The 11,775-nt window shown below is 33.8% G+C and overlaps 2 protein-coding genes across 2 annotated transcripts; both read right to left on the reverse strand.

Annotated features, from left to right (window-relative positions):
- Positions 1-588: 588 nt before the first annotated feature.
- Positions 589-2,584, reverse strand: LOC25499987 (oxygen-evolving enhancer protein 3-2, chloroplastic). Its single transcript, XM_013588294.3, has 3 exons — positions 2,203-2,584; positions 1,321-1,616; positions 589-827 (listed from the first exon to the last, which is right to left on the reverse strand). Exons 1-3 carry the CDS (start codon positions 2,504-2,506, stop codon positions 729-731), a joined length of 699 nt encoding a protein of 232 aa, XP_013443748.1. The 5' UTR covers positions 2,507-2,584; the 3' UTR covers positions 589-728.
- Positions 2,585-7,184: 4,600 nt separating this feature from the next.
- LOC25499985 (transcription termination factor MTEF18, mitochondrial) lies at positions 7,185-11,120 on the reverse strand. The gene is made up of 2 exons (XM_013588292.3): positions 10,776-11,120; positions 7,185-10,170 (listed from the first exon to the last, which is right to left on the reverse strand). Exons 1-2 carry the CDS (start codon positions 11,063-11,065, stop codon positions 8,766-8,768), a joined length of 1,695 nt encoding a protein of 564 aa, XP_013443746.1. The 5' UTR covers positions 11,066-11,120; the 3' UTR covers positions 7,185-8,765.
- Positions 11,121-11,775: the final 655 nt, after the last annotated feature.

The following is an 11,775-nucleotide window of genomic DNA, read 5'->3' on the forward strand; positions in this document are numbered from 1 at the left end:
TTGAGTTAAACTTGGTGTGATATAGTGTTCATGTAGCAATTGAAATCAATGTTGCCATTACCTATTGGCTATATTTAAATCATCCCTAAAGCTTTGTTTTAATTTTTTGTGATGTTTAGCATGACGTACATTTGTGGTAAATGTAAGTTGAAGCTCAAATATGCAATTGATTTTGATTCTGAATTGATAGCATTGTTGCAGAAAGAACCAACTACAAATTAAACAATTGCTGTTTGTGAGTTTTTCCTTACATTAGTTGCTTGTAGTACTATGGTCTCTATTTTTATTGGCAGCAAACATTAGCATTCAGCATCCACCTCAGAGTCCTTTGAGTAAATATTCTTGGGAAGGTTTACGGACTCTTATTATATTTACATAGTTTATAGATGAAATTGAAGACGGGGTGATAGTTTGGAGATTAAATTGACGTTGTTCCTTCTTTTTGTTCTCATCTTCTTTAAACAATAAAAACAACATACAATTCTTATGTTAAACTCAAAGCACTTAGGAAAGAAAACTTCATATTTTATAAGTATCATCCAAGTCATCATCTATATTATCAGCCAGCATTAATTAAACCATTAAGAATTGCATAAAGTGATGATAATTTCCTGCTTGCTCATAGCAAATTTTTTTCTCATTTGATTTTCTTCAAATAGAAGTTAAACATAAAGTGTCTTAGAAAATCACAGACAAAGCTTACACAAGAAAGCAAGAAATCATTCATATTAACCAATTTTGCTAAGAACATCATTCAGAGTAGATACAGCTATAGCATAGTACTTCTCTGCATCTGAGGGGCTCTTAACTTTTGCTGCATAATCCAGCTGTGAACAAAGAAGACAAATTTCAATTAGTCCAATCTTTCCACAACCCTAAATTGATAAAGAGCTATCGGATTATGTTTTCAAAAAAGGTCTGCGACTGCAGTCTAAGACGCAACAGCGTGGCTTTTTATATTGTTAACCACAATGGAGACATTAGCTATCGTTGGCCGCGATTCTCGAATTTAGATTGCCTACTGTCAGAAATGTCACGCATTCCATAGCCAGCACATTGGTTGTAAAGTTGGATCGAGATCGGACAATCTAGATTTCATTGGATATTTTGATTTTTTTTCTAAAGAACTAAAATATCGAGCTTAAAATCTGGATTGCCCAATCTCGATCCATCAACCACAAATGTGCTGACTGCATGAATGCGTGGGTTATTGACTATAGTCAATCCAAATACGTGATTATCTGCAGTCTCAAGAACTGCGGTGCAACCAGTACTACAACTACAATTTTTAACCTTGAAAATGTAATATTGTATACTTACATTGTCGATGTCCTGGAAGAGCTTTCCGGTGAGTTCCTTGAGGGATTTTTTCTGGTCCTTTGGCTTTGCAGAGATGATGGTGTTAAGGTCATACCGAAGATAACCAGCTCTGAGACGTAGATCATTCTGAAGATATGGCCAAGCTTTCTGGTCTATGAACTTCTTAGCCGCAACAATTTCTTTTGCTGACTCCTTAGCTCTTGCAGCTGCCTCAGTTGGTGTCAATGGTTGAAGGTAGAACCTTTCTTTCAATGGTAGCTTAAGGTCTCTTGCTTCATCTGAGTTCAGTGTTCCAGCTGACAAATTCCATAAATCAGTTAATTCAACATTCTAAAAATTATTGGAAGGTAACATCCAGTACTTACACTTAGTGTTCTGTCAAAAAAACAACACTTACAACTAAGTGTTAAACTGTGTATGTATCACACATAATCAAATAAGACATAATGTGTGTAACATGTCATAGTTGCTATTCAATTACAAGAAAAGAAACAAATGGGATTCCATGCAGTAGGGATTCACCGTTTTCTCCCATTAAGAACATCGATGGCCATTTAATCAAGATGGTACAATTCAGAATCAAGTTCGGTATCTTGAATTATAAAACAAAAATGAAAGTCTGCAATTTTTTGAACTGTTCGGTCTTGATCTAATGATCACCGATGTTCTGAATGCCATAAATCAGTTAATTCAAATATCAATATCATCTCATCTCATCTCATCAGAGTTACATTCTTAATAAATGTAAAAACATGTATTTTTGCTTATACCAAGGTTGTAACATGTTACTTGAATTGACAACAGAAATTAGAAACAAAAAAAAAAAATAAAAAAAATGCATGAAATATGTCTAAAATTTTGTGAGTAAATATGAATACTTACGAAGGCCACCAGAAGGTGCAGGAGGGCCACCAACTTTAATGGGAATGGCCTCAGCAAGAACAGCTTGAACAAAAGAGGAAGAAACCAAACCAGTTGCAACAAGACCAATCACTGCTCTTCTGCTACTTTCCTGTTGCTGTTGTGCTCTAACAACTGTCACTGATGAACGTGTAACCTTGTTACTGTTGCTACCATGCAACATGTTCAACCTGTTTGAGCCACTCAGTTGAAGACTTCCTTCCATCACAGCTTGAGATGATGAACCACGTAAGCAACCAGCCATTGATGCCATAGCTTGAGCCATTTTTTGACTTTCTTTGTAGAGAACTATAGAAGAATGTGTTTATGACAATAAACAAGTAATGGATGAAAAGGTTTAAGATATATGAATATGATGATTGTTCTGTGTGTGATTGTAAGTCATTACCTTATCTAACATTTTCCACTTGGATAAGTTGGATCATGTTTCAACCAATCATATGTGTTTGTAACATCTTATTGCTTGATTGTGTTTCCACCCTGGATTTTTATCTCACTGACACGTGGACTCGTAGATTATTCAATTATTTTCATTTGTTCATTTTTAAAAAGCTCAAAGAATTGATTTGTGATCCAATCAGTTAATAGAGAGAAAGTAATAAGACAGTTTTCAAGATAATAACTTGTTTTGTATCACTGTCAATGGTAGATACTTTACTCATCATTCCGAGTAAAAACTGAACTCTACTCAAGTTAATTACACAAAGTCTCGAATTCAAATACAGCGATTGAAAAAACATTGAAAGGAGAGGCTACAACAAAAGTGGTCAACCAGGTTCCCTGACCGAGATTGGAGTAGGCATTGACGAAGTTAATAATTTGATTTTCAGGCTGTAATTGAAATTCATTCAATAATATGAATGGAAAATAAAATAATTTTTTTGAAGAAATGGTCCTTTTTAAAAGTACTGAATAATTTTTTTTTTTTTTTTTGGTCAAGTGCTGAATAATTTTATATAGCATAATCTTCACCAAACGCTTATCATGTAGTGGTATTTTATTTGATTCAAGTTATAAGAAAAATTATTCAATTGTCATACATTTGTGTTTTCTCATAAACAATGAAGCATACGTGGAGTTGAATGAAAAAACTTAATTTGTTGAAGACTATTTCTTCTTTACAACAAAAAAAAAAAAAAAAAAAAATAGAACAAAATATCTGATTAATTGGTAAGGTCTCTCAAGCTACATAACATCATTGTGATTAATATACAAAATGGTTTTTCTGCCTGAGGAGCTCATTAAGTGATTCTTGGTCATGTTGTTATCATATCATATAGTATATTATATGATATATGGTATAAATAGTGAAAAAGAATCCAAGAAATCTGAAATGCATCTAAGCAGATGCAAGCTTCTCTTTCATCTAAAAGATAGTGAGGTGCATGAATGGAGGCATTCAAAATATTTCCCTTCAGCTCCTACAGACAGAACATTTAAATATTATACCAAGGATGTATATGTGTCATCAGGACAATAATTATTGGAATTTCAACATCTTCATCACAGAGATACTTCTGCATTATTTGAACACCTTGAAGCACTTGCGACATCAGAAAACTTATCAAGGAGGCTCAAGAGATGTAGAATAGATCAAACATGGTTTACGTTAAGCAATTCAAATTATGCATGCTCAAAAAACTTTCTAAACACATAAGTAACTTTACAACGCTTCTTTAGTGTTTTATAAGCTGAGTTAACTGAAGTGAAAATTAATTTCTTTATGCAATTTGAAAAACAACTTGAGGCAACTTAAGGATGGTGCAAACAGAGCTAGAGCCTTTTATAAGCATATAATTAAAACATCGATTTCAAGATCGAGTCCAGTTACAGGGTTCACTTGGGACATAAGATGCATCTGTAGAGATTAATGTTGTAAGCACTAAAGAACCTTATTATTCAGCTGTTATTTTTAGGTTTTTAAAAATCACTGAACCACTGTCATTATAGTCATTTCCTAAGAAAATTACCATTACATTATAGACTTATTCAGTCATCCTCAAACGCGTGATTCTATAAGTTTATACGAATCTACCAAGTTTACGAAGAAACTACTTCTTAAGCAACTTACGTCAATTTTGATACATATTACCTAAATTTATATACTCATACGATTCTCAGTGAGTTTGACAACGAAGTTCAAGGCAGAAATTATTTGATCACGTGTATCAAAGGATACCAATGTTATCACTCATCAGGAATATAGTAACAACTAACAAGCACAACATCAATCACCTTCTCCACATTTTTATTATTTATAGCATGTTCTGTTTATCTTCATTTTAGTCAATTTCTCTCAATGCTGTATTCCCAAAATATGTGAAGGATACTCGTGTTAGAAAATTAAAAACTATTAATTTGAAGAAATGACTGAACTAATGATAACAATAGGTACTCAAAAAACCACAACTTTCACAAACAAATATATACGTAAAATTCAAAACAAGAATTTAGTAAATAAGAGATAAATGTTAGAGCATAGTGCAGTTTGATTTATCCTAGTTCAATCACCAAACACTTGAGACCTACGTCCTGTCCCCAAACAACGTCTAAGATTTCCTACGACTATAACTAACATATTACAGCACGCTCGAGTACAACCTCAAGTATATTTCATCCTAAAAATCACACGGAAATAGGGATACCTCAACCTACCCAATAAAAATGGATACCACACCGATCACCCTCTACAGAAAAACCACAATAACAAAAGAGAGATAACACTCAATAGTGAGATAATACAACTTGAAGCAATTAGGATCTCAAAGAAATTATCAAGGCGGCTCAACTCGAGATGTAGAATGGATCCGACATGGTTTACTTTATGCAATTCAAATTCTGCACTTAATGCATTTTATCAATCTTAAGAGTTCAAAAATAATTAAGCATGTGTGAAACTTTGCAAGGCTTCTTTAATGAGCACCGTAAACTCAAGCGAAAAGCAATTTTTCTGTGCAATTCAGAAAACCAACTTGGGCCAACCAAGAATAAGCCTAGAGGTTTTGCATTATATTATAAGGATGGTGCATAATAGAGTGAGAAACAAAGCTAGAGCACCATAAGCACATATTAGATGCATCGGTGGAGCTCAATGCTACAAATATGAGATTTATGTTTACGCATTTAAGAAACCTTAACATTCAGCTTTTGCATTTTGAGTTTTATAAAAAACATGTAAATCATTGTCATTATTGGCATGTCCCAAGAAAATGACCATTATGGTATAGACTCATTCAGTCATATCCTAAAACTCATGATTCTATATGTCTAAATCTAATAGAGTTTACAGTAAAACGGTTCCATAAGCAAGGTAGCTCAACTTTGATACCTGTACCTAGATTTATACACTTGTATGTTTCTCAGTTAGTTTAACAATCAATTTTAAGGCCAGAGTTATTTGATCACGTGTCTCAAATCAACAAGCTCAAACAACTTCAATATTTTCGAAATTCCAGTGGCAGTTGTTTCACAAATATTTAACACACTTTTTTTTCTTAATTCGAAGAAAATAAAAAAACTGCTACTTCAATCAGAGCTTAAGACAAATATCGATCCTTAAACTGCCTGCCTTCAAATTTTATTTAAACATTCAAACCTCAGCAGATATGAATTTCCAAAAACAATTTCCATTCATCTACAAAAACATAAGCGCGCACCCTAAACACAAAAACAAAAGAAGTTTAGAAATGCACATGTACCTCACAATATTGCACTGCACATGGAGCTGCAATAGTAATGGATCAAAAACAAAGGATCGTCTTCTACCTCGACGGTTCAACTTGAGGGTTTGTAGGAACATAGAGGTTGCCAATGAGTGCCTTGATTCTGCAGATCGTTAGAACAACACTATAGAAAAAGTGAAGAAAGAAAAAATGACTGAACTGATTCAGATGCAAGAATGTAGGAATAGAAAATGAATGAGCTAAAAAATATGAGGAATTTGGTTTGCCAGCACCGAGCTCAGAATCTGTTAACGGAGGAAGGAGAGACTGCCGAAGAAAACTTTTGGAGGCCAATCTTCTCTTTTGAACAATAACACATATGCTGCATTCAGTGTATGCGTTAACCAAGGACTGCAGTTTCAGTTATGCAATAAGGTTAGTATGATAATATCGAACCACCAAGGCTTTGTTTGCGAGTTTGGAGGGGAAGGGAGGGGAAGGCTTGGGAAAAAAAGGAACGAGCAAGTGGAAGAAATAGAGGAAAATGGGAGGGGAGGGCTTTGGGGGGTTACGTTTTCTTCATAATACTAAACCCTCCTCATTTGGGGGAACTAAAAAATTGTATTGGAGGAGGGTTTTGGACGGTTTATATGAACTCTTCAAATTTAATCTATGTTGTTCTATTATTTTAAAAATTAAAAATATAGTAATCATATGCATTAATTTATCATTCTCTAAAAGACTCTACTCTTTTAAAAAAAATTGAAAGATTTCTCCATTTTCCCTCATATTTTCCACTCCTCAAAGCCTTCCCTTCCCCTCCCCTCCAAACTCGCAAACAAAGCCCAAGTTACAGGCTCTTTAACTAAATTATTGTTCCCTCTGTTTCTTTCCAATGGTCTTTTTTGTAGAAAAACATGTTTCTGTTTAATTGTGGTTTTCAAAGCTCACTGCAGCATGAACTATTGTTTTGTCAACAACAACAACAAGCCTTAGTACACTAAGTGGGGTCGGGTACATGGATCAAACGACGCCATTATGTTCTATCACAGGCCATATTTCTATCCAGCTCATTAATCTCTAGATCTTTCTTAATAGTTTCTCTTATAGTGTTTCTAAGCCTTCCTCTGCTTCTAGTGATTTGACTACCCTCCTTACTACAAAATCTACAGGTCTTCTCTATACATGCCCAAACCACCTAAGCCTAGTAATTTCTACCATCATTTCTACTGTAGGTGTTACCCGAATGCTCTCTCTAATGTTGTTGTTTCTAATCCTATCCCGTCTAGTCTTACCAGTTACCACACATCCACTGCAACATCCTCATCTCTGCAACCCTTACTTATTTATCACATGAGATAAACAGATGAAATGAGATAATAAATAGTTAAGAGTACTGCAAAAAAAAAAGCAAATAATTCCATCAAAAGTAACAAAATTGTTTTTTTATGTGTAAATAACGTTAAAACGACAACTAAAAAGGTACGAAGAGAGTACCAAAGTGAATTGTTTTTTTTAAAGTAAAAAAGGGGCATAACTCTCTAACACCTCAAGAAGAGTGAGTGTAATATGCAAAAACATACGAATAACCAAGTAAACCGAAAAAGAAGAAAAAACAAACATCAAAAGATATGGTTAGAACAGCAACACTCAGGAATGCTAGTCATAAATAGTAACCCATTCACTATTTAAAGAATGCTAGATAACCTCTTGAAAGGAAAACCATAAGAAATAATTACTCCATTCAAACATTTTATGTATCTTTGCATAATGACCACTTAACATGGTTCATCCAAGGATTTTAGAGTATATATAGAGCAACTATCACTTATGAGACTGCTTCATTGTTGTAAATTGCAAATCGCGGAAAATAGTACTCCCTCTGTGCCATAATAATTGTCACATTTGCAAAGAATATTTGTCCCAAAAAGATTCTCTTTTTTGGTTTCAAATGCAACTTTATTGTTATGTGAATACAACCAATAGTTTATAAGGATAAATTAGTAAAATCTCCATTCTCTTTTATTTATCAGGCTTTCCTAATTTATGTGAAATTGTCATATGTGACAATGATTAATAGACGGAGGGAGTAGTTTGTTCAAATTCTGTCACAATGCAGTGCTATAGGGCTACTGTAGCCACTACTTGACAACACTTTGTACTAGATAGCGTATCGCAGAACAACAATAATTTGTTTGAATTCCACTGCGCTATAGCCACTACTTGACAACATTGGACTGTTTTAGTGTAAAATATAATCCATTTGAACTGCACCTATCATTAATGTTACATATAGTTGTAATGAATAGAAGTAAGAAGATCAACCCTGAAACCCAACCCCAATTGGCGATGTATAAGAAGCCTGTAGAATGTGTGTGCACGCACAAGTGTGTAGGGCTCTTGTCATTTACCTACCCGCTTAGTACCAGATTATAAGTCAACCTTTGGCTATTACTATCTTACAAAAAGTCGTATAGATTCCAAGGAATTTTATCCTATACATCATGACAGAACTCGGTAACTTCTTTCTGTCTTATATACAATTTTAGAATAAAAAAGGGAAAAAAAACAAGTTCATTTGAGAATACCAAAACAATGAAATAAATCATGCAAAAAAGTAGGATTATCTACCTATCATACCTCTAATATAATCACTTCGAATAAGCATAGGTATTAACTAACAGAATTTGAAGTTTCTTTGTCTGCAAACTAACATCTGATTTTAGAAAATGAAGTAAAGCAAGATAAATATTTTTAGGTAAATTTGTCACTTTTATCAGAGAGCAAAGAATAGGTTAGTGTGAGATCTGTGCAAATTGAATTGGAAAACAATGGTAGAGTTCATGCACAACAGTGATACGATCATGAAGCTCGAAATTTATTGGGATAGAATTGCTCAAACCAATGTTTTGGAGCAGCTGGGTGAATTTTAAAAACACGGCCAACAAAACCCTTGTCACTAGTCGCAACCAAGCTTGCAATGGAATAGTTTTTTGAATACAATCCCTTTTCTAAAGCCCACATATGGAATCTGAACCTTGGCTTAATTCGGTTCTCTAAGTCAAAAGATATAAACGCCGGAAAAGTGTCCAAAAGCTCTAAGGAGTGTCCCATATCCTGACATAGGAAATTAATCTTTTTCTCTAGAGTTTCAGGGTTTTGGCTTAGAATCTTTGGTAGCTTTGTGATTATCTTACACAGTTTTGAGAATTCAATCCCTAAATGTAGAAGGCAATCAAATCTTTTATGTAACTCTTCACTTGTTCCATGCATGTGAGTTAAGATATCCATGGTCATAGCATTTTCACCAAAGCCAATAGTATGCATGAAATTTAATTTACTCATATTGTGAGACGGTAACCTTGCATCATGAATTGCCTTAAAACCACTTTGATAACCTTTATCAGGCTCTTCATTGGGATAGCTTGTGATAAAATCCACTAAAAGCTTATGATTCCCATCCTTGATTTTATCGAAAAACCATTCACGTAAACCCATAGCCCTCATCACATTGGGAAGATTCGCCATTTTTATTGTTCCCAACGCATAAGCATAGTTCTTCTTCACATCACCAAGACCTGTAGAATCCACTCCAATGTGTTTCAACAGCTTCAACACGTTAATCGTCGCTTCCAAATTGAGACTCAACAACTCCAAACCTTGTAGAATCAACCGAGCTACTTCCTCCTTCTCGACACTGAATCTACAAAAAAACTCAACCTTTTCAATCAGCTCCTCTTCTCCATACTCAAGAATCAAATGTTTATTCCTTCCAATGAGTTCACCTATCTTTCCCTTACCATCACTCAAATCATAAAACACTTTAATTTTCCTACAAACATCATACCAAACATCCACATTCCCTTCAACACACCCTACCAAATCAAAATCCAAAAACACCAACCTCAAATCAGAAAGCAACCTATCAACCTCATCATCGACAAATTCCCTTTCCTCCACACCAAAAACAAAAGGAAAAGTCAAACAAATCGCAACAATTTGCACATTACAAAAACCATATCTTTTCAACAAACAAAGCCTACCCTTTATCTCAGAACCACTTTTCCTAAACATAAAACCACTCTCCGTATAAATCACACCAAGCTTATCCCAAGGAAACCCAAATTCACAAAGCACACAAGCAGAATCAAGAAGTGATCCATCATCGCAAAAAAAGAACTTATCATTCGGCAACAAACTAGAAATATGTGTATGATGAATTCCGATGCTTTCAAAGAAAAACTCAAACTCATTGATGGGGTTGTACCTGTTAACAATACAGAGAATCAGAAACATAAAAAGACTAGCCTACTCACAACCTAATTATAATAAACTCAAGACAATAATGCAGTTTTGGTCCCCCTATTTATAATTACACAATTTTGGTCCTCCATTTCAAAAAAAATTATCAATACATGACATTGACCATCCAATTTGATGGTGTGGCAATTTATGAGGTGACCTGACATAAAATAGAATGGCCTAATTGTTGAGTCTTCAAAAATAGGTGTTAAATTGAGGCAAAAGAAAAATAATTGCAGAAGCCAAAAGCTACAAACTTTAGCTTCGTGTATAATCAATTCTACTGTAAAACATCAAAACGTATCAAAATCAATTATACTCTTCTAGAATCAATTTTGGCCCTTCCAAAATTGAAACTTGGTTCTGCAGTGACAAGAATTGAATTGATTTTGTAAATCAATTGGGTGCCTAAAAATCAATTCTAGGATCAAAAGCTACTAATTTTAGCTTAAGTAAATCAATTTTGGAGGAAAATTCAATTCTACTAGAGAGCAAACCATTTTGGAATCTATTTTACACCTCTAGAACGTGAAATGAAACATACAAATCCAGAAAATCTAATAACATTACCTTAAGAACTTTTCAATTTTTTTGGTGAAAGAATCCAATTTTTTTGGTGAAAAGGAACCCAACTTTGAAATGAGATTAGAGAGAGAATGAAATGAGTTTTTGGAAATCTGATCCGCAAAAGCATAAGGGATGGATCTTGTGGAGTGGAGATATTCAGTGAGTGCTTTTTGAGCTTGTGACACTACAAGTTTCTTGTAGCGACAAGGAATTTCCTTTTTTGAGGAGTTTAAGGTTGTTGTGATGTTGGAACAGAAATGTCGTTTAAGGTTGTTCAACAACATCACTTTCATTTTGCGGTGAAGTGCAGGGTTTCTTTTCTCCTATCATTCATTCATCTGGTCGAAACAAAATTATTGTTTTTTGGTGTAATTATTTTAGCTTAATTGTACTTTTTTTCTATCTTTTGCTAATTGTGCGATTTTGCACCCCCTCTTTTTTTTTAGCGATTTTGCACCCCATCTTTTTGCCCCCTTTCTGATTTTGCACCACATCTTTGTGTTTAATTGCACTTTTGTCCCCTATCTTTTTGTCAATTGTGCGATTTTGCACTTTCTCTTCTTTTTTTTGAGTAATTTTGCACCCCATTTTTTGCCTCATTTCCCCTCTTTTAATGATGATTTTGAACAAAACACAATTAGCAAAAGATGAGGTGCAAAATCGCTAAAAAAAAAAAGGGGTGCAAAATCGCACAATTAGCAAAAGATGGAGGGAAAAGTGCAATTAAGTCAATTATTTTTAACAAAAAACAAATATAAAAATAAAAGTAAAAAAAAAATAGGGTATCTTAGTAACTTGAAGTTAAGCGAAAAAATAAGTAAAATTTGATCGATGATTATTTTATGTTTGCATCAAATTTAAGTTTAATCAATTTAAGTAAAATAGGGTATTTTGAATGATTAATCTTTAAATAAAGTTCATTAACAATTTAAGTTTAATCACTTGATTAAAACATACAACATTTTCTTAAACTAAACAAACCAGTTTAACCATACTTATCATC

Source organism: Medicago truncatula, chromosome 8, assembly GCF_003473485.1.
Source record: "Medicago truncatula cultivar Jemalong A17 chromosome 8, MtrunA17r5.0-ANR, whole genome shotgun sequence".
NCBI lineage: Eukaryota > Viridiplantae > Streptophyta > Magnoliopsida > Fabales > Fabaceae > Medicago > Medicago truncatula.